The following is a 23678-nucleotide window of genomic DNA, read 5'->3' as shown; positions in this document are numbered from 1 at the left end:
GTAGCCATAAAATGTCAGATATTTTTTGAGTCAAGCTGCCACATTTGAGATAAAGATCAGCTAAGAAATTGAATGTGTCAACTGTGAATTATAATTTATTATTTAGCACCAAAATACATTTTAGAATAGTAAGGCAAGAAAAGAGAAAAATCTTGCTCTTATTATTTTCCAAATATTATCAGTGCTTTCATTTTCTTCAGTCACCTATCTGTAAATTTGAGTATAAAGCCAAAAGTTAAGTGTCCAAACTGGAAGGATAATGAAAGAGTCTGGGAATCTCAAAAGGGACCTAAGGCAGAATTACGTAAACTTAGTCTAAAATTTTAAAAATGTATTCCAGAAAATGATCTTTAAATTTCTTCATTCAGTTCATTGTATTCTTTGGATTTTTCAGAATGGACAGGACAATCCAATCGGATTCCTGGCATATATCATGTTCTGGCTGGTTTTAACATCAAGTTGCCCACCTTATATTGCCATGAGCAGCATTGATGATTATAAGGTAATAATGAGTAATTGCAACTTCCATTATTTTGCATAGTCAGAAGCAGAAGGTAATTTTACAGGATTTTTCATAAGAATATTTATACATGCTTAACTGAGCAGCCAATTCAGACGTAAATTCTAAGGTATAAAAATAAAAGAAAGTTTTATAAGTTGAAATATATAGATAAATAGGTAATAGAGGATTATTCTGAACTTTATCTGGATATGCCAACAAACTAGAATAGACAAACCAACTTTGAAAAAAAAAGCAAAGCTGGAAAATATGTTTCTGATTTCAAGGCTCACTACAAACTTGTAGTAATTAAGAATGTGTTGTATTAATTAAGAATAATTATGTAGATATTTTAAATGAAATAGACATTTCAGAAATAAGCCCACACATATATCAACTGATTTTCAATAAAATTACCAAATAACTTAAATGGGGGTAAGATTAGACTTTTCAGCAAACTGTGGTGGAACAAGTTGGTATCATTCTGAAAAAAAAAAAAAAGTTCTTAACATCCGTGACACCATGCACAAAATTAATTTGAAATGAATCACAGATCTTGTGATAGGCAATATTTTTCAGATAGGGAAGAAGAAGCATTTTAAAAAAGATAACTTGAACTTCATCAAAGTTAAAAGCTTCTGCTCTTTGTAAAACACCAATAAATAATAAAAGGCAGCTGAGCTTGGTGGCTCACGCCTGTACTCTCAGCACTTTGGGAAGCCGAGGTGGGCAGATCACCTGAAGTCAGGAGTTTGACATCAACCTGGCCGACATGGCGAAAACCTGTCTCTACTAAAAATACAAAAATTAGCTGGGAGTGGTGGTGCATGCCTGTAATCCCAGCTACTCAGGAGGCCGAGGCAGGAGAATCGCTTGAACCTGGGATGCGGAGGTTGCAGTGAGCTGAGATTGTGCCACTGCACTCCAGCATGGGCAACAGACAGAGACTCCATCTCAAAAAATAAATTAATTAAGTAACTAATTTAAAAATAAAATAAAATAAAAGGCAAACCACGGACTGGTAGAAAAATATTCACAATACTTATATATGTGACAGATTTGTATCAAGAATATGTAAAGAACTCTCATTCCTCTGTGTTAGAGGATAGCCTGATTTTTTAAATGGACAAAGTATTTGTGTATATACTTTACCAAAGAAGATGTACAGATGGAAAATACTCCCATGAAAAGATGGTTAATGTCACGAGTAATCAGGAAAATAGCCTCAATGAGATAGCTCTACACACTCAATAAAACTAATAATGTTAGAATGACCAACAATATCAAGAGTTTATGAAGATGTGGAGAAACCGGACCTCTCATGCACTGTGGGTGGGATTGTAAATTGTACAATCACTTTGCAAAATAATTTGGCTGTTTCTTATAAAGTTAAAAATATTCTTATGACCTAGCAATTCTTCTCCTAAGTGTTTACTCAAAAGAAGAGAAAACATCTTTCCACATAAACACTTGAGCATTAACGTTCTGAACAGCATTAGTCATAACAGCCAACAACTCGAAAAGACCCAAGTGTCCCCCAAGCAGTGAACTGATAAACAAATTCTGATATAGCCATACAATGAATGGAATACTATTCAGCAGTATAACAGAAGGAACAACTAATAAATGCACCAACACAGGTGAGTCTCAGAACCATTACACTGAGGGAATGATAACCACAAATAATTAGGTACTTTTAATTAGGATGATTTACTTTATATAAAATTCTTAGAAAGGTAAAATTAATCTGTAGTGACAGAAGGCAGGCTCGGGGTGTGGGAGGTCACCTGTAACCAGTGGTAAAGGCTATTGACTGCAAAGGATCATGGGAAATTTCAGGGGCTGTTCTACACCCTGCCTATGATGGTGGTACAGAAACATATGCATTCATCAGACCTCATTCAACTATGTACTTAATATGGGTACTTTTTCTTGTTTGAGAATTACACCCCCGAAAATTAAAAAGAGATTGTTGAAATAAAAGGAAATGATATTTTTGGAAATGCGAGAACTTGAAAAGATAAGAGAAAATTTCAATATTGAACTGACAACTTACAAATGTTTATTTACAGACACTCCTTAATCCAAATGAATCTATAATGCGTTCACAAATTACCTGAGCATCTTGTTTAAAAGATGATTCTGATTCAGTAGTTCTGCAGTGGAGCCAGATTTTGAGTGGCAATCATAGGCAGTGAATTTATATGATTAATCAACCCAGGCCAACTCCCATTTTTGTGACTTCATGAAAAAAATCTATGAAAACTTGTGTAAGCATCTCCACTGTGTCATCTTCGTCTGTTTCATTTTCTCTGTCTCTCTAGTGCCCACAAAAAGAGCATATGATTTACGTAATGTTCCCTTTTCATGTGGAACATGCAGGAATCTCAAGAAATTCTATTTACTAGTACGATGTAACTATAAGTCATTCTGGTGTTAATCCAAACTTTAAAACTTCCTCCATAGGAAACATGAACTCTTTCTTTGGCTTCCGTGATGCCACAATTTCACCATATTTAGCCTAAGACTGTCCATTGTTTGTCTCCTTTGGAGATTCTCATTCCTCTATGTAATCTCTAAATTTCGGAAATCCTCAGATATTGGCCCTTGGCTGTCTTCTCAGGTTAGATGCCATTCTGTCTTAGGCAAACCCATCTAACTCTATGGCTTCGAATCCCCTCTACCAGCTGGTCCGTCCCAGATCTGACTCTACCCCCGATCTCTAATTGTATCTAATTTGACCTCCAATGTTGATACAAACTCCGTTCTCAGCATTTCCACTGTAGGCAACACAGATGTCTCAAGTTTCATGCTTCCAAAACTGAACGGAATGTAGAGCTACTTGAATGTATTCCCCCCCTCCCCGCTACTTTCTCTGTAAATAGCAGCACCACATGCTCAGTCATTTCCTAAAGATCCCAAAATCATCCTTAATTCTTCTCTTGCCTCCACTCATGTGTTGAGTCAATCATCAATTCTTTACCAGTTCAACTACCTGCATAGACCTGTGTCTGATGTAGGCAGGCTCTGATAGGAATCTTTAGGTCAAATTATGTCTCAGGCAGGAGCATCATTCAGCTCATCAAAGCCCATCAACAAATGAATTTAAGTAGTTTTTAAAAGAAAAAAATTCACAACTGTTAGAATAGTTTAATGTATAAACCTATTGATTAGACTGAAAACCACATCGCTTCATAAGTAGTTTTAAAATATGTAATTTAGTATGTTTATTTAGAGAATGACAAATAATGTAAAATACATTTGCATTTATAAATGTATTTATATTTATGTAGATACACATAAATATTTGAATGACTGATAAATATTTGAATGTGGACTATGGCAGAAAAACCCAATTTCTTTTATTCCAATTAAAGGATAAAGCAATTATGTGTGTGTGTGTGTGTGTGTGTGTGTGTGTGTGAAGGAGAGAAAAGAGAGAGAGAAATCACTGTGATGAGAATGTAGTTGTTTAAGAGAATAAACTGTCCATCCCATTCACCCCTATCCCCCTGTAAGGCATTAAATCACTATTTTGTTTGCTGCAGTGTTCAATGCTTTGATTATTCTAAAGTCTTCTCTTACATATTTCTACCAGGTGTGTGATGAACATCAGTGTAGTTCATTAAAGCAGCAGACTGGTTATTTATGTTTGTAACTATCCACATCCCTTAGTCCAGATTACATTTGTAGACATAATCTAGAATTGTTACAAACAAAGATTTTGCTTGAATAGTTCCTTGCATAATCCACATTTTCTTAAGCCACAAATTTTGTATCTTTGCTGTCTGCTAATTAGAACAGAGCTCGGTCCCAGCTACGGATTTCGGGACTCTCCCCTTCTGCTTACTGGTTTGGGCAGGCGCTAGTGGATGTTTCCCTGTACTTCTTGGTCTTCGTTTTTATATATTTAATGAGCTACATTTCAAACCTCGAAGACATGCTACTTACAATAATACATATTATTCAAGTAAGTGACAATATTCAAGTAAGTGACAATATTCACAATATCATTGTGTGATTTAATTTGAAAATTTGAAATATTTCTATCAATATTTATATGGTCATAAATTAAAGAACTATAAAATCCCGGGCTATGACAATGTTTTGAATCCCAAATGTTTTCCTTGATTGCATTTGTGTTTAACTAAGCTTCACATTCCTGTTGATTTTAGATCCCATGTGCTGTCGGTTATTCCTTTTCCCTTATCTTCATGACATACGTGATCTCCTTCATCTTTCACAAGGGGAGAAAAAATAGTGGCATTTGGTCATTTTGTTTCTATGTCGTAAGTATGTTTGTTGTGGATGTATACTGTATATATTTCACATACAATTCTGAGCTAATCCTTTAAATTTTGCCCTCTGTAGGATGACAATATTATGGTCTATAATAAACACAAGAGTACAAATTCAGTTACTGGCATGGTTAAAACCAGAAATTGCTTCACCAAACTCCCTAAAGAGAATTAATTCCATAAAGCCTCCCTTCTTTTGTCTAAATTAGGAGGGAAAATGTGTATAATTTAAGAGTATCTATTCTAATTTCCTATGATTTCAGGATGCCAAAAAGTAAATTATTAATTCAATAAATAATTGTTGACTTCTGCAGTGTGTCCAAGTTAAGACTGATAATGGGAGGAAAGAGATTAAATGGACAGTTTCAATCCTAAAAGGGCTCCCAAAAGATAAACAGATGAGTAAGCAGCCACTTATTAAAACAGTCATGAGTTATTTTCCATCTTAAGAGTCTATTATACAACTCAATAATAAAGAGGTCCATGAAAAACAAAGTTTCATTTATGAAAATGAAAGTAGAGATTTCGTTTAAAAGGTGAAATCTGAAAAAGAGTAATATTTCAACCGAGAGAAGTATGAGTCACAAATAGAAATAATGAACAGAAACCTAGCAGAGGAAAAACTCATGCTGATCCTAGGAACTGGTAATAATCTCGCCTAAATATAGACAAAAAACAAGGTGCACAATGGCCATGGTCCTGGTTATGGCAAAAAATAAAATCTTGGCTGCCCTTAAATTATGTGCTGAAGAATTTAAAAGCTCATAGTGCAGAACAGAAATAGGATTAGAGATAAACTTGCAGGAAGAATACTCTGATAGCCATAAAGGTGATGGTTTGCACGCAGAGAAATTACAAGTACAAAAACTTTTAAGTAGTCATTGCAGTGTATTAGAAGGTAAAATATGAGGGCTTCCAGTGTATCTATCACTTCCTGTTATCCCTAAATTTTCTATTTTAGTACTTCTGCTTAAGCCATTCCATGTTGTTAAGTACTTTTATTTCCTCATTGGTATAGTTACCAAAAGTCTTACCTTTTATTTTTGTTGTTTTATTCCTGTTAGATATCAATTTCAATTTTTTTCTTAGATTTTTGCTCATCTACTTTTATTTTTTAAAGTTTATCTACTTTAATTAAAATATTATATGTATGGGTGCTGGGTGTGTCTTATACCTGTAACCCTAGCACTTTGGAAGGCCTAGGTCAGTGGATCACTTGAGCCCAAGAGTTCCAGACCAGCCTGAGCAACATGGTGAAACCCCATCTCTACTAAAAATACAAAAATATTAGCTGGGTGTGTTGGCATGCACCTGTAGTACCAGCTATCCGGGAGTCTGAGGGAGGAAGATCACTTGAGCCCAGGAGTTTGAAGCTGCAGTGAGCCATGATCACAACACTACTGCACTTCTACCTGGGCAACAGAGCAAGACTCCATCACAAAAAAAAAAAAACAAAAACAGAAAGAAATTCTACATATCACATCCTAGATTTATCAAGTGATGTCTCTTTTGTGAAATTCTAGGCCAAAGGAATTTGGCTAAGTCACTAAAATAAACTGTTAATGGAGATATACTGATTTCAGCTTGGTTAGCGAGACTGAAGTTGAAATTACTAGTATCTTCAAGATGAGCCTCTTGATTTGGAACTTACATTGAAATTCAGGGTGATTAACCTTCATATTTGCTTTTTTTTAGATCACTGTATTCTCTGTGGCTGGATTTGCGTTCAATATCTTTGAAAGTGATATTCCATTTATCTTCACTTTTTTAATACCACCTGCCACAATGATTGGCTGTTTGTTCTTATCTTCTCATGTAAGTAATGACACAGTCTGTCCCAGTCCCCTGAAACTGATGACCAACTGTGAAACTTTGCCCAGTGTTGAAGGTCTACTACAACATGTTTTAAAGTACACGGGGTTCAAACATTTCTATCTCATGGAATACAATTGATTTTCTCCCAGATAAGACAATATGTTCCAGCTGACTGGTAATGGAAAATCTGGTCCTGGTTAATACATGGGGAGGAAGGGTTTAAGGGGAGGTGGGAAATAGGGTAGTCCTTACACTCATGTGGGGACTTATTTCCTCCTGATATGCTCGGCTTTAGAAGGAAACAAATGAAATGTCCCTAATCTTTGGGATTTCAGAGTTCTAAGGAAGCACCCAATATAAGCAAAGTCCTTTTTTCTGGCTGACTGATACCTATACTTCTGCAAAAGGAAGGAAGTTACAGTACGTGAGTGAAGAGGTATCTATGGGAAGGGGAAAGGTAGAGAAGGGGGCCTCACAAAGAGAAACAATAGGCACAGGAAGGTGTGTGAAGTTCTGTGTGAGAAGAATGAACACTGTCTCTCACTGTTTGGGGAGGTTAGCACAGATCTCCAGGATTCTCTTGCCATGTGATTAGTAATTGATAAATCCTACTGCTTCAAACAAAAGTTCATAGACCTTGGGAGGAAAGAAGACAGCCCCTTGCTTTGCACTTTAGAAAGGGCACTTAACATGATATTCATGGTCAAATGTTAGCAGGGCTGTTTAGGGTCAGTTCACATATATGTGGACAAATTTCAGGAAACAAAAATCTCCCAGTTTAGCAATTGTCTTTTCTTTTGCAGCTTCTCTTTTCTTCTCTCTTTTCTGAAGAACGAATGGATGTACAGCCATTTCTGGTATTCCTAATTGTAAGAACACACTCTTCTTTAAAAATTATCTCTTTTAACTAAATTTAATAATTTTCATTCCTGTACACACTGTGAAACATTTTTATTAAGGTAAAGATATAGATATCTATAGCCCAAGGAGATATAATGCTTGTAAAATCTGGAAGAATTATTTTTACAAAGATCAACTGGCTAGCTAATGTGCCTCCCAAATTTTAAGGGCACTATACAACTGTTAGAGGAGATGAGAAAGTAATGATATCACGTAACTATAGTTGTTTCCTATGTTTCTATAAAAAAGATTGAAAATGAACTTGATAGTTTCATAATTTGCTAGATAGCTTACTAGAAATTTGTAATTAGTTCACTGAATGCATTTTTGTAGAAGTTCAGTTATTTATAGCACATCTCTGATATTGAACAATTATCTTTTTATGTTTCTAATCATGCCTCTCTCTTTATTCCTAGCCTTTCCTTCATTTTTTCATTTTTCTTTTTATTCTTCGATGTCTGGAATGGAAGTTTGGAAAGAAATTAATGAGAAAGGATCCTTTCTTTAGGTTGGAAAAAACAAATCAGATTTTTATTTTGTTGATCAATATCGTAAAATATTTTTCATGCATAAATCAATTCATTAACAAAGAGGTGCCATGTGCTAGGATAGGCTGGAGTAGGAACCATGGACGCATACAAATAATGCAGATCCAGATACCTAAACCCAAGAAGATTATGATCTAATGGAAGAAACAGACCTGAAACATGGAGTATTAAGGCTCTATCTGCCACTATCCACAGTGGAGCACTGGGGAAAGTTAAATGTGGCTGGTCCCACCTAACAAGCAGTATATTCCCAGTGGAAGAAATGCTGTCCATCCAGGAGGAAGGAACAGAATAATCCACTGACCAAGGACAGCAATAGCTGTGCTCTTTTCCTGGTAGTGAGCATCCCAGCAGGTGGATGACAGACCGGTTTGGTTATTAATGGGACTTAAAAGCTGAGACTATTTTTGGCACCATACAAAGAAGAGCGACTATAAGCATCTTACTCCCTCTGTGTCTCCTGTACCACATCAGTTTCATCTTTCGCTATTACAGAAAGTTGGATGGGAGACTGCCAAGATGAGAGCAGACCTTTAATCTTCTGAGATCAGTATAAATGAGACACTCAAGGGAAGAGAGACTAGAATAAGTATATCCTGGCTATGATCAGGCTTAGAATGGAGAGGAAAGGTCAATATGCCACATATTCCAAAGAAATGAGGGATCAAGCATCTAACTTGTATTTTGCTAGAAATTCCTGATTACAAATATTCTGGCCCATTTTCCCCATGAAAACATAATGATGTCAACATGTTGGTGTCAAAGCTATGGTTCCCAGAAAAATTACTCCATTGAGTTATGATATAAAAATTATTTGCCAGCTATTAGGTTTCAAGTTAAAACTGATACTGAAAAAACATATTTCTACAGATAAGATAAGCAAGGAGGTTGTAAGGGGATGGGAGTTGTGAAGGGAGATTATGATGGTTTGTTAATTGCTCATACTGCTCAAACATAAGCTTTAAAGAATGCAACTTTTGACACAAAAATGAAAGCCAGAAATCAATTAATGGATGGTTTTGACTCTAGAATTTCTCCAAGAAGCAGTGATGTGTGTCAAAATCCAGAAGAACCAGAAGGAGAAGATGAAGATGTTCAGATGGAAAGAGTGAGAACAGCAAATGCCTTGAATTCTACTAATTTTGATGAGGTGAAACGTTACACAAAGGTTTTTTTACTAGTCAGTCTACCAGTCTAATTCTCTAATGATTTTGAGTTTCTCTATTCCTTACAAATGAGGATCACTATTTTAGTAGGTAGTCATCATTTTTACAATTAAATGAGCAGACTAAAAGTCACATTAACTCTTTTGTTCTTCTTAGAATAAATTAAAAATAGAGTGCAATAGAAATTATCAAAGCCAAGAAAGAATTTCAGAAATTGAACTAAGCAACAAACATCATTGCTTGTTGGAGAAAGGGCACAGTACAAATTCAGGGTCAGGTCCAGCCCACAGCATTTGTTTTGTTGTTTGAGGATAATCAGTGCTTCTCTAAGTCTCATTGCCCCTGTTTGTTCTGAAAGGACAGGCAAGCTGTATAAAATAATGTGCTCCTGAAAAAACTGCCTTTGTAGGAGAGGAAAATGACAATCTCTTCTCTCCAAAACCAAGTGTTAGGCTAAGGACATGGCCAAGAAGCATGTCACCAAATAGAAGGTCTTCTTTGATGCATAACTGGGGCAACAAAGGGTCCAACTAATGAGAAGATGGAATTTTGTTTCAAAGCTAATGGAGAGAATTAAGGTCTGACATAACTTCTTGTCATTTACAGAAGCCAGTCATTATTGCCAGCTGTCTACGCAAGGAGTATGTGGGGAAGCGGAAAGGCTGTTTTTCCAAGAGGAAGAATAAGATAGCCACAAGAAATGTCTCCTTCTGTGTTAGAAAAGGTTGGCCATGGGGATCTTCCACTGCTGGCTCAGAGCCCTCCTTAGAGCTTCCTGATTCCTAATGAGCATAATTCTGGATACCACCTCTTGGTTCACATGCAGACCCAGAGGAGAGTGACAATGATGGCCTCCTTTACATGTTTCATTTCTAACTTAAATTAACTCATCTCATGAAGAGGAGCCTAGTCACATCTACAATGAAACCATAAGTTCTCTAATAATATGAACTTTTGAAGTCATAACATTTCTATTAAATGAACACAATTGATTTCCTAATGTTCATTGTTTTTCACAAGATAATGGACAAGATGTACTAGCACACTCTGAAGGCTTGGCCAGTAAGTGTTAGATAACCTCAGTTTGTGCCAATATTGCACCAAAGTTAGGATCACAGGAGACAGAATATGACACACCTGGCTTCCAAGAGTGGTTTTGCCACTTCCCATCAGTGTGACTTTGCACAGGTAACCCCATCATTGACAGCTTCTGCCCCAACAGCATAAGAAGGCACTACAATAACTTCTCAGGGTGATTGTGACAATTAAATGACAACTAATAGCAAATGCTTGTCACATAGTGAGACTTCAACCATGTTTTACTCTTAATGTCACCATTAAAATAGATTAATATTAAGTATAACCTTTTTTTCAGGTGAAGTTTTAGGATTATTAGGACACAATGGAGCTGGTAAAAGCACATCCATTAAGGTGATAACTGGAGACACAAAACCAACTGCTGGACAGGTAGGTGAATTATGTGGAAAATATGTTATTTAATGGTGAAATAGATTTGTAAGATTTGATGACCTTAAAAACAACAAATGTTACTTAATTATTAGATAACTGAAGTGATTAATGAATACACAGGAGAATAAATTCATGAATTATCACATAAATGTACATAAAAGTTAAGCACTGAAAGGGTGTCACAGAATCCTTAGGGTGTCGCTTTTCCAGTCAAAACCTCTGGAGCTGGTGGTGCCTTTGCCCAAGTTTGGCTCAAACCCACGGCATTCTTTCTGCCCACTCAGCTCAGCAGGCTGCACTCTGTTTATGCCACCAGCCTGGATCCCAAGCCTGCCAAGAGTGAGCCAGGCACAGAGTGGTGATGGGTGTGTGAGCAAGCATGGGATCTGGTTGCTGCACACAGCCTGGCATGCTGGTTGTGGCAAGGCAGGCAGCTCCAGGCACAGGCACAGGCACCAGCTCCATGTAAGGCTGTGGCTGGACCAGGCATACTGCAAGCAGCTTCCACTGCAGGCACCGAAAAATGTGGTGGCACTCAGAAGCTTGGAAGTGCCAGGAACCACAGAGTCCTAAAGAGGGTGTCACAGTTCTGGCTTGGGGAGCCCCTAAGCCTGGGATCCCTGAAGGGCTGCAGCTCTTCTCTCCTCATTGCCCACAACATGGCAAGCAGGGGGCGTGTTTCAGCCCTGTTTGTGTTACAGCTCTTTCAGTCCCACCATTTGGCAGGTCCTGAGTTCTTGTCCCATGTCCAGGAAGAATGAAGTATGTGGACAACTGGAGGTGAGGGGCTTCACTGAGTGACAGAATAGCTCTCAGGAGACCCAAAGTGGGTCTCCTATTTGCAGGCAGGTCATCTTGATGAGTGTCCAGCTCTTACTAGAGAGGAGACCCAAAGTGGGTAGCACCTTTCTGCAGCTGGTAGTCCCTATGTCTGTGTGAATCTGGCTGAGTCCAGGATTTTTATGTGCTCAGAAATGAGAAAGTGTGGGCCAACTGGTCCATGAGTAGCCTTGGGCAGGCCTGGAAAAAGCACCATAAGTTCTCACTCTGGGCCACAGACCCCACCTAGAACTGGCAGCCTGGCCCCCAGACTTCAGGCCATCCTTGACTTGAAGGTGGGGTTTCACCAGAGAACCACCCCTTTCTACCCAGGAGCCTGTGTGCCTCCTGCCATCAACATGCCATCTATAGCACTCAGGCTGTTTATGCTGAGGGGCACCTGCAGTTCTGTGCCAAGCTGCCCTCAGCACCCCCCTGGCCTCCCTCTCACACTTGTCAGGGCCTAAAGTCCAGAGGGGGCTGAGGCGGCAGGAGGCTGGCATATCGGTGCCACCCTGGGTGTATACACACCCAGCAGGGTTGCAACAGCACCTGGACTCAGCCACAACTTTGCTCCAAAATTGGAGCAAGCACCAGCCCCCGAGATTCAGTAAAGGATGCCCCAATTCAGTAAAGGGCAAGGCTCCCATCTGTTTCTGGCCCCCACCAGCCCCCCAGAGTACACAGCCCCAGTCACACCTCCCCTGCTACAGCCAGCATCTTCCCCGTGGCTGCTCCAGACAGGCTGCCATTGCCATCAAGGAGTAATTATTAAAGGCATTAAGACGTCTGCCTTGCTGCAGATGGCATCTTCACAGCAGCGGCTGCAGACAGGCTGCAGCCACCTTCAAGGGGTAAATATTAAAGGCATTAAGAGAGAATGTCCAGCATCAGAAATGAAATTAATGCCAGAATTCATAAAATCCTATTTATACTGCCATCAGTCACATGGATTTGCACTTTTAGTGAGCACTGTCTTTCCAGTATATAATATTTACTCTTTAGTCAAACTTTAAAAAAAAAAAAAAAAAAAAACTGTATTAGACAGTTGTCCTTCACAAAGTGCTTAGTTATTGGAACATACATTTTTGTGCAAATGCAACTGTTTCTTGTGAGTTTTTTCAAGAAATATATCAAAAATGAGATACAAGGAGGTGAAATTGACTTTAATTGTACTTGCAATTTAGTTGTATAAGGTGGCTAGGCAAACAGAAAAAGAGCTCAGGTTTATCTAGGAGAGATCATGTGGTAGAGATAAAACATTTTCTCCCAAATTCTATGGCAGAAAATAGGAAACCTTAAGAAGTCTTTTACAAAGAATGTCCAGAGGAAGTATGGAACAGAATGTAAGGCAGATACCTGTGGAACTGTACCATGGGAAAGGGGCTAGTAGTCAAGCCAAGAAAGGAAAAGACAGCTTGGAATGCTATTGACAAATATCTCACTAAAGAAAGAAGAGAAAACGGACATTCACAATCCCTCTGTAGCCACGGTGAGAGCGGATGTTCATGAAGATGCCTCTCTGCTGGTGGCTTGGCCAATTCTAACTTAGCCTTTAACTTCAATCATGGACACCCTCCAACTCAGTCACCACCTGGGCTCTAAGTCAGTATTTTATTCCTCATTAAGCACGGGAGGAAAGGAGATAACTGCTCATTAATACATTGGAATGAAATCTTTTAAAAGGTAAGTCTGATCTGAACTAGAAAGCCAGCCATTTGAATATCACAAAATGAGCTTAATTGGATCAGCCAGTGTGAGTTTTTCTTAATCCATGCATTCTCCTGATTAAATACTTTCAGTGACCACTTGCTGCTCTATGGCTGGAAAGACACAACCCTCCTTGTCTTGCAGGTAGCTGCAGGAGCTGTCTTCCCTGTCCCTCCTACCTCATCTTTGTCCTCCCCGTCAAGCTTCCACATCAAGTTTCATCCCCGTACAGGGCTTTGGTCTCGCTTTTTGCTCTGCCCCAAATTCCTTGCCTTTTGTCTTTTTTCCATGACTAGCATCTTCTCCTCTTTGTTGAAATGGCCCCTCAGCAGACAGGCTCTTTCTAATTACCCTACCTACTGTCACTTCCCCAGTTATTCTCTACCCCAGCCTCCTGAATTTCCACAACAGCACAACTTTTGGTCTGTCTTTACTCTGTGTATTGATTTTTCTACTTGTTTATTGCCTGATTCACTCAGTAGAATGAAAACTTCTGATAACAGAGGCACTAGTTATTCCACCCTCCACTGTACCCACAGGCAACATAGCACTCGTTACATAGGAGGTACTCAAAAGATGTTGATCCATGAGTGAGGTTAAATAGTAACTCAATCAACATGTTTCATTTTGACAGTGATTTTAAAAAATTGATATCAACTGTTGGCCAGGATGGACAGGCACCACATTTATGGGATATTGGATTTTTCAGCTAAGATTGGATTGTTGGCTGTGGACACACTTATTTTCATGTATTTGCTCTCTGACAGCCTTTCTCCAATGCAAAATTATTACAGATTATTAAATCCAATGAGGTCCTAGAGTTCCTCTAGTTTTTCTAGGTTTGTGAAGAGAAAGATGTCATGGATATAATCAAAGAAGCAGTGCATAGTGTAGGTTCTGAGAGGGAACTTTCATCTGCAGGTGCTACTGAAAGGGAGCAGTGGAGGGGATGCCCTGGAGTTCCTGGGGTACTGCCCTCAGGAGAACGCACTATGGCCCAACCTGACAGTGAGGCAGCACCTGGAGGTGTACGCCGCCGTGAAAGGGCTGAGGAAAGGGGATGCTGAGGTTGCCATCACACGGTACACAGAGGAGCCACATCTGTTCTATACCCAAGGGAGGGTGGAGGGGAAGGTTGGGAGTGATGACCCTCACAGGAAATTCAGGATGGGAGACTCTGAATGCTGACCCAGGTCATGCTGGGTAGATTTACAACTAGAAACTCCTTTCCTGGATGTCAAAGTGTTAAGTTTCTTTCTCATATTAAATAAGAACATTTAAAAAGGCTGGGCGCAGTGGCTCATGCCTCTAATCCCAGCACTTTGGGAGGCTGAGGTAGGTGGATTGCTTGAGCCATGAGTTTCAGACCAGCCTAGGCAACTTGGTGAAACCCCATCTCTTAAAAAAAAATGCAAAAATTAGCCAGGCATGGTGGTGTGCACCTGTGGTCCCAGCTACTTGGGAGACTGAGGTGGGAGTATGGCTTGAGCCAGGAGGCAGAGGCTGCAGTGAGCCAACATTGCACCACTGCACTCCAGCCTGGGGGATAGAGTCAGACCTTGTCCCCAAAAATAATAATAATAATAAAATTTAAAATTTAAAAAGTAATTATTCATTGTTAAAATGTATAGAAAATACTAAAATTTGGACTGTCATAGAACAACTATTTGGATATAATGACATGTCCTTCTGTTTCTTCAAAAGGCAACATTATCTTTTGTGGAGGAGCAAATCAGCCAGTAATATTACCCCTCCTTCCCCCATACTGCCCCCAACACCACCACATGTATTTCCAGAACTGCATTTTTGAGCTCTGCTCCTCCACCCTTGCTTGGGTTATCCTCTTATCTACTTCCGCCTTGTCAAGAAGACTGTACAACTCTCCTGTTTCCTTCAGGTTAGTGGATGCACTCAAGCTGCAGGACCAGCTGAAGTCTCCTGTGAAGACCTTGTCAGAGGGAATAAAGCGAAAGGTACGGGCAGGGCTTGGTGTTGCTCTGCAAGTGCCATAGATGGGAACCAGATGGGCTCTTCCTCCCGTTGCAGCTGTGCTTTGTCCTGAGCATCCTGGGGAACCCATCAGTGGTACTTCTGGATGAGCCGTCGACCGGGATGGACCCTGAGGGGCAGCAGCAAATGTGGTGAGGAACATTACCATGGTCAGGACCAGTGTGGATGACTTGCATGAAGTTTGTGAACCATTTTTCTTCTGTAAAAATTGTCCTTTAAACTTTTTTGTGGAGGAAAAAAAAAAACTATCAATGTCACTTGTAAAACCAATACTTTGAAAAAAAATCTTTCCCTGATAATATTTTATAAACATTTCCTATTGAAGAAAGAATTACCATTGTTAGGGCCCGTAGATCTCACTCTTGAGTTTCATAAGTGCTCAGTTGCTCTTTTAGGTGCATTTCTGGATCACAATCACGTAGTGTTCCGTACTTAGCATGAGAACAGTAGTTCTCATTAAGGTGTAAAGGTGATTGTCATTGTGTGCGTTTACTGTGCATTTATTTTCTTCTCACTAGGTCGTGAGATGCTGTTGTTAAATTTTATGTCATTCTGTTCCCCTTCACACAGACTTCTCATAAACAAGCCTCTCTTGCTTAGCACTTCTTTTTGAATACAACCCTGTAATGAATGTTGTGTTCTGTAAACACCCCTCTTCCAATGCATGATTCCAGTTTAACAGCTCTCACCTAGCTTGCCCTTCCACATCCTATCTGCCCTACCAAGAACCCTCTTTTGCTTAATCTCTTTTTGCTAATTATTCACATGCATGCCGGTTAAAAATTCTTTTCTCTCTTTCTGATTATTTAGAGGATTTCCTAAATTGCAAATCATCTCTTGACATTATAGGCAGGCCATCCGGGCCACCTTTAGAAACACGGAAAGGGGCGCCCTCCTGACCACCCACTACATGGCAGAGGCTGAAGCTGTGTGTGACCGAGTGGCCATCATGGTGTCCGGGAGGTTGAGGTGAGTGCCTGTCCTGGACCCACACTTGAGCTCAAGGTGCATTGCTGGAAAATGTTGTCTGTGGGCAGGGGGAGATCTCTGAAAACAGCTGAAATGACTGTGCCCAGGTCTAACAATAGGGACCTTAAGACAATGCTAGCAGCAAAGCAAGGTTCTCAAACATTATACTGAATGTTTTTTTTCTTCTCCTTTCTCATATGACCTCATCCTCCTCCTACCTCCAGATGTATCGGTTCCATCCAACACCTGAAAAGCAAATTTGGCAAAGATTACCTGCTGGAGATGAAGGTGAAGAACCTGGCACAAGTGGAGCCCCTCCACGCAGAGATCCTGAGGCTTTTCCCCCAGGCTGCTCGGCAGGAAAGGTAAACGTGGTTGTTGTTTTGGAAATGGTACCAAATGTTCAATGTTACTTGTCAGTTATGTTGACTCATAGTCATTCAAAAGGAAAACCTAAAAGAAAGGGATTATTTGTTGGATTCTGCAGGAAGTAAACCAGAGAAGAGACAGCAGACGTAAGAGCTGATACAGCAAGTGTCATGGTCCCACTATGTGCCAGGGGCTGTCCTGGTATTGTGTTATCCTATCCAAAATTTACAGAGACTTTTCAAGCGTAGACATAACTCTTCCAACGAAAAGTGAGTGGACTTCAAAAAAGGGTTGTGAGGGACCTTTATACAGGGACCTTCGTAATTGAAATTGATTACTATCTTTATGAAGAGGAAATTGGCCGAGAGACAGGTTAGGTCACATGAGGAGTTAACAAGTGGCAGAACCAAGAGGTAAACCTAATTATTTTATTTCAAATCAATTAACATTTTCAATTTTATGTAAATTCTGGTAACAGCACCATCCCGATGTATTTATTTTCATAGACAGAAAAAAAATAAAGAGTAGCCTTAGGATCATTTTTAACACCTAGAATTTATAGCAGATGATAGATAATTTAGGAGTTAGGTGAGAAAAATAATAACAAGGAGAAATAAGTCATAATAATAACAATGTGGGAAAATATATTTCTATGGTGTAATATAAATGGAAAAGCAACGCTATAATTCAATGTCCAGCTTATGGCTGTATAGAAATACATCATGAAGCCATAGGGAATAAGCAAAATAGGTGAGAATGATGCACCATAAACATATGTAATGATGTCTTATGAAATGAAATGTACATCTTCCTAATTCTCAAGTGATGAAAAGACAAACATTTATCCGAGAAACAAAATATTAAAAATTGTTGTTGCCTACATTTTTGGTGTTGAATTCCTGCTCTTCTAACCAGAGGCTCAATTACATTATCCTATATTAGGTAGGCAATTTGAGTAGGATGGAGGAGAAGGAGAGATATGTGACTTGTGGGAAATATATCTAGATTTCCACCCTATTTGAGGAACTTTAAGAAACTATGCAGTATAAGTTCCTCATTGAAGGCTGAAGTTGAAGATCAAGTATTCAGTTAGAAAATAAGGTGGAAGGTGACTTTTGCAAATCTTGAAATATCATCTGGACAGCCCCTACTCATTTTCATCCAAGGGGCCAACAACACTAAACTGTCTGAGTATTACACTCCCTTCCCCCAGTTCTCCTTGTGAACTGCTTCCTTTTGATTAATATTGACTCACCCTACCCTTTTTTCCTACACCAAACTGACTCTCATTTATAGAAATAACAACCCATATACAAAGCTACACAAATCAAAACAATATGGCACTCTATTCTGTTCCATTGATCTTCCCTTTCAGGTACTCCTCTCTGATGGTTTATAAGTTGCCAGTGGAAGATGTGAGACCTTTAGCCCAAGCTTTCTTCAAATTAGAGAAGGGTAAGAAATATGACTTTGAAATAAGACCCTGGAAAGAAGATAATTTCAAATTGTAAAATAATCATCTTTATGACAAAAATGAAATGTGACAAAATGCACTAAATTTTAAAGTTACAATCTCAAATTGAATTTTAGCAAGACCAAAATCAAGGAGCTAGAGGGATTCTCTGTGTCTGTGCCAGGAGATAATGAGAGTGATTGTTTTCACTTGCTTTGTGGGATTTTGTCATGTATTTTTCACATATATTGGTACAACCTAGGTCAAAACTCATTTATATATGCATTTAAGAAAATTGTCCTTTAAAATGTCTGTGCATATATATGTAAAATTAAATTTTCATGGACCAGCATATTATTTTACTGTCTTAGGCTGTATATTAAGAAACTGACTCCTGTCTGATCGTTGAAACAATCTCCTCGCATCTGTCACATTTTAAAACTAACTGCCCTGCATCTGTCATCACAGGCTCATGTTTTCCTTGCAATTTTAGCTCATTAACTCTGCTACTCTGAACTGTGCTAGTCAGAACTCCCTCGTTATGCTATTTTCATTGTCACTGCTCAGTGATATATCTTTGCTTGCTTATCCCCTGCCCAAAGGAAGAGATTCAGATCTTCTAGTTCTAGAGGAATTGTCTAACTTCCTAGAGCATCAGAAATTGTCTGATTCTCTCCTTGAGAGCATCTGTGGTCACAGTAATGCTCTTCTTTTCATGCTCTGATGGATCTGAGCAATCCAACTTTCTGGGCCATGTGGTCATTCACAGCACTCTCCAGGTTGGCAGCAAGCCCAGTACTGACCTGAAACTTTTGGTGGCATATTTCCAACCTGCTGAGCTCCTGTTAGAGCCCTAACTGCCTCTCCCAGTCTATTTGGGTCAATAAGAACAGTTTCTAACCCAATCAGGGGAAGCTGCAATGGTTTTTGGATAGAGGTCTGTGAAGATACCTGCTCTCTAAAATAGCTCACAAATCATTCTCTCTAATCTTCTGATGCAAGCCTTTTCAAAATGTGTCTGGCTTCCACCTCTTTCTGTGTTGAATGTGCAAAACCCACTGGCTCATAGGCAAGAAAGAAAGCTTACTCAGTACCATTTTCTCCGTTAAATACAGTTCGCAAAAACTGCACAACATACAAGCATAGTCCAAGCACTTTTTTTCCCAAACCTAAATGAATGCATTGGTGTATTCTTAACTGAATGATGTACTTAAGACATGAATGAATATTACCTTAACCTATTTATTTAAGATTTTTAAAAAATATATCCTTTGTACTATATGCTGATTTATGAGACCTCTAGATATGAAATATATGAACTAATACATGTTCATCCCTATGCAGTTAAACAGAGCTTTGACCTAGAGGAGTACAGCCTCTCACAGTCTACCCTGGAGCAGGTGGGTCACTTTTAGTGATTCTATATCATCCATGGTATATGTGTATAACGTATTCACTTGGAGCTGCAAAGACAATATGGCATTATTCTCCTCTCTTTATTTCTTCCCTCCCTTTCAGGTTTTCCTGGAGCTCTCCAAGGAGCAGGAGCTGGGTGATTTTGAGGAAGATTTTGATTCCTCGGTGAAGTGGAAGCTCCTCCCCAAGGAAGAGCCTTAAAACCCCAAATTCTGTGTTCCTTTTTAAACCCGTGGTGTTTTTTTCTTAATACATTTATTTTTATAGCATCAATGTTCTATTTTTAGAAACTATATTATAAGTACAGAAATGGTTCTTCGTGTGGTGGGAGGAGGAGGTGTGGGTGATGGGTAAGTGCCGTGTCCGTGTGGACAGAGGCATTTGACTAAGCCAACCTCCTCTCACAGCCCCTGTATCTGTGCAGGCCACCCTGGTTCCATTTTTCTGTGTAATACTGAATAAACAAATTCACTTTATATGATGGTATAAGTTTGTAGATATGCTAAACAAATTTTGTTTAAATTTTTTTAATAAAAATCTTAAAACACTTTTTTTCTAACCTAGACTGAGAAATTCATGCGTTTACTCTTCTGGGTGTTTGATACTTTGTAAAGTTGATATTTTCCTAAGAATTTAACATGTCATACTTTTTGAAATAGATTTAAGTGTGTTTCTTATTGCTAAAAATACTAAATGTCATGGGTCATAGTATCTGATATCAATATAGTTGATACCATTTCCACAGCTAACACCATGATGTAGGCATAAACTGAAAACCAAAAACCTACTATTTCAAATATATTGTACTTTTTTTATTTCTGTAAGCCAACTGTGTTCCATTTTCATTGGACTTTTAAATATAGACTTTAGTGATGTCTATATTGTAACTGATCTTTTGTGGATATTTGTCACTTGGTTTCAGAAAGTTCACAAATGTAGCAACAGGTCACATGACTGAGTAGGTAGAAAATGTGAAATAAATCTCATATATGTAGTTTTAAAATATGTTTTCTATTTCATGTGTCTTTTTCTTAACTCAGTGGCCTCCTACTTACAAATTTCATTAAAAATAATTTCTAATATAAGCATAATTACTGGACTTTAAGACCCATAATAGGATTTTCTGCTATACTATTTAAGCTAACGTTTGGGATATTAGCCTAATTATTACCCTTGTTTACCAAGTATAACAATGAAACACCAACTCTACATACTTCCTGGTACTGCGCTCCTTCATGTTTACAGCCATAAAACCAGACAGTTAACATAGAAAAGAATATTCATATTTCTATTTGCTTGGGCTTAAGTTTGTCTGCCTAATTCAACTGTTGTGTTATACAGAAATATGCTGGGATTTGGAATCCCAAGAAATAGAAGTCTTATTTTTTATATATACATTTGGAGTAAATCGTACAACCCTGTCAAGCCTTAATGTACTCCATTGCTGCTAGTTGGGGTGGATTTCAGGAATTAAACCCTTCTTATTTTTAGATATGCAAATCTGTGTTCAAAGGGACAAGTAACTTAACCAAGATTACTCAACTGGTCATTAGCCCATCCAGCATTCAACAACGTCTGATACCAAAGCCCATGTTTTTCCCACTACCTCAAGCTGACTCAAGCACTTACCGATAACTTAATTCAGAAGGCAGTGGACATAGAAAACCCGGAAGCTTCTTGATGTGCTTACAATTCAATCAGAAGTGAAAGTGCACATACTTAGTAGAAAGCAAAAATACAACAATATTATATAATCAAATGTTACATGGCATGCTATCAACAAAGGTGCTGTCTACAAAAATTAAGATCCATTTTGAACTAAGGTTATCTAATGAAGATTCTTATGAGTAAAAAGGAATTTAACCTTGATTTTAAAGAAAACATTGAGTTCACAAGGGGGAAAAAGAACAATAACATTCTGAGTAAGAAAAACTGAAGAGCATCAATATATAGGGTAATTCACCATTGATAGTTAGGATCGCTTACTCTAGTTGTATTACCAAGCTAAAGAAGAAAACATGGTTTTTACGTTAGCGGAGTTTTCATCCAGAGTATGAAAAAATGTTGAAATTAATATTATAATCACATGTATTTCTTGAGCAAAGAAGTTTATTCCTTTGTTAAGTCACCCCTGGAAAAGGCACATAATTAAATACTTAAAGTAACAACAATATATTTTGGCTAACAGTCTCTCTCAAATAAGGTGAGTGACTCTGGAGATCCTTGGACTAAAAAAAATTTCTCTGTGCTTTGTGCTGCCTCTCATGTATAGCTTCAAATTGCTGTCTTGAACGCACATGAAAACCCCATGATCACCTTTATTCTCCATAGTCTTCATAATATTGGTTCTCAAAATAAAGTTCATGGGCCAATATCATCACCATATGAGAGAACTTGCTAAAAATGCAAAATCCAGAGTTTCACACAGAATTACTGAATTAGTAACTCTGGAGATGGTACTCAGCAATCTGTATTTAACAAGCCCTCCAGGTAATGCTAATGCATGCTAAATTTGAGAACCACTAGATTATAGCCCATGGCTGCTTTTGTGAATATCAAGTAAAAATACAGTACTCTATAATCAATACGACCTTCTTAAAATTGTTAAGAATAAGAATGACTATTCTTATTGATGGCAAAGTACCTTGAGAGAAGATTAAGAGTAATGGCTTCTCAGCATCATTAAAAATACCTATAAAGCAATTATTGAAAATGGGAGCTATGTATGTATGCAATTTGTGCTAAATAAAAGGTGATGATATTTTTGTAGACATGAATTGTAGCCATTTATTCCTTCCATTTTTAACATTCACAAGAGTTCATCATTGGGTTTTAGGGGATGAGTATTTTTATTATAGTGTAATTTATATATAATAAAAGTCAGCAATTTTAAATGCATGATTTGATGAGTATTGACACACACAGATATATATATTTTTGACAAATATATGCACTTGACAAATATATGCATTTGTCAAAACTCATCAAATTGTGTGTGTGTGTGTGTATACATATATATATAATTTACATGTATATCATCCAATGCCTCAATTGTGGTATACGACTTTGCCATTTGCAACAAAAGTTCTCTCAAACCTTTTGCTGATAATTCCCTCCTCTCACTATTGTTTGCATTATTTAACTTTCATGTCAGTAAACCTCACTAGGCATCTCAGAGTGCAAATACTGGGTGTTAACTATGCGTATCTATATAGATGCACTTTTTAAAATGTGTGTTTCGCTGTTGCTGTTTTAGTGTTCTGTAAATGTCAGTTGGGATAAAGTCATTGACAGCGTCATTTAGACTTTCTCTTTTTAGATCTGATTATTCTGTCAGCTACTTAGAGAGTGTGTTAAAGTTACCATCTACGTTTGTGGATTTATCTGCTTATCCTTATTTTTATGTCATAGATTTTGTTCCACGTATTTTCACGACGTTATTAGGCAAATACACATTTAAAATTGTTATATCTTCCTAATGTATAGACCCTTCTATCATTTGTAGTGTCCTTCCTTATCTTCAAGCCTATTTTTAATATTAACATAGTTACTGCAGCTTTCTCCTGGCTATCTTGTTCATGGTATATCTTTTTCCATGTGTTTACCTTCAGTCTATTTGTGTCTTTGTAGTTCAAATGTATCTCTTGTACACAGCATATACTTGGTTCTTGTTTTCATATCAAGTATGAGGCTTTATCTTCTGATTGGAATGTTACGTTCATTTATATTTAATGTAGTTATTGATAGGATCGTATCATTTAATATTTGTGTCTTTTTTCTTTTTTCAGATATTGTAGTTATTACTATTGCCTTGTTTTTTTCCTATCTTGCCTCTTACTAGCATTCAATTTTAATTTTTCTATTGGCTTTCTAGCAGTTTCTCTTTGCACACATTTTAGTGGTTGCTCTGGGAATTAAACACATATTAAATTTATGGTAATCTATACAGAGTTGATATTGACTTTCTTCTTGCATAATAAAGAACCTCTGCAATAGTATATTTCAATTTATTCCCTTCCTTGCACCACATTTTGTTGTATTTCTCAACTATGTACATTATTAAAAAACCATCAAAATAGTGTTACATGTTTTGCTTTAAAAAGCCATGTTATATCAACAAAATTAAGAAAACAAAGAAAATATATGCATCATTTATTTTATCTGCTTATATTTTTACAATGCCTGGTGTTCTTTGTTTCTTCCTAAAGATCTGAAATGCCATCTAGTCTCATTTAC

General features: G+C 37.9%; 1 protein-coding gene across 3 annotated transcripts in view; it reads left to right on the top strand.

Moving 5' to 3' along the window:
- ABCA8 (ATP-binding cassette, sub-family A (ABC1), member 8) overlaps positions 1–20441 on the top strand; it is an 86474-nt gene extending 66033 nt beyond the window's left edge. For 2 of the 3 annotated variants that reach the window (XM_011933258.1, XM_011933123.1), the window contains 17 exons: positions 395–502; positions 4299–4469; positions 4675–4788; positions 6493–6612; positions 7416–7481; positions 7929–8020; positions 9090–9210; positions 9833–9950; positions 10602–10693; positions 14147–14307; positions 15123–15198; positions 15272–15366; positions 16085–16204; positions 16429–16569; positions 17949–18028; positions 19371–19426; positions 19545–20441. In XM_011933258.1, coding sequence (XP_011788648.1) covers positions 395–502; positions 4299–4469; positions 4675–4788; positions 6493–6612; positions 7416–7481; positions 7929–8020; positions 9090–9210; positions 9833–9950; positions 10602–10693; positions 14147–14307; positions 15123–15198; positions 15272–15366; positions 16085–16204; positions 16429–16569; positions 17949–18028; positions 19371–19426; positions 19545–19643 — 1830 coding nt within the window. In that variant the 3' untranslated portion in view covers positions 19644–20441. The remainder of the gene's footprint in view (positions 1–394; positions 503–4298; positions 4470–4674; positions 4789–6492; positions 6613–7415; positions 7482–7928; positions 8021–9089; positions 9211–9832; positions 9951–10601; positions 10694–14146; positions 14308–15122; positions 15199–15271; positions 15367–16084; positions 16205–16428; positions 16570–17948; positions 18029–19370; positions 19427–19544) is intronic. The other variant, XM_011933194.1, reaches the window with a different exon arrangement.
- Positions 20442–23678: the final 3237 nt, after the last annotated feature.

The sequence above is a fragment of the Colobus angolensis genome, unplaced genomic scaffold (assembly GCF_000951035.1).
Source record: "Colobus angolensis palliatus isolate OR3802 unplaced genomic scaffold, Cang.pa_1.0 Scaffold1, whole genome shotgun sequence".
Lineage (NCBI taxonomy): Eukaryota > Metazoa > Chordata > Mammalia > Primates > Cercopithecidae > Colobus > Colobus angolensis.
Note: the sequence above shows the minus strand (reverse complement) of the source record. Positions and strands in the feature narration are given on the sequence as shown.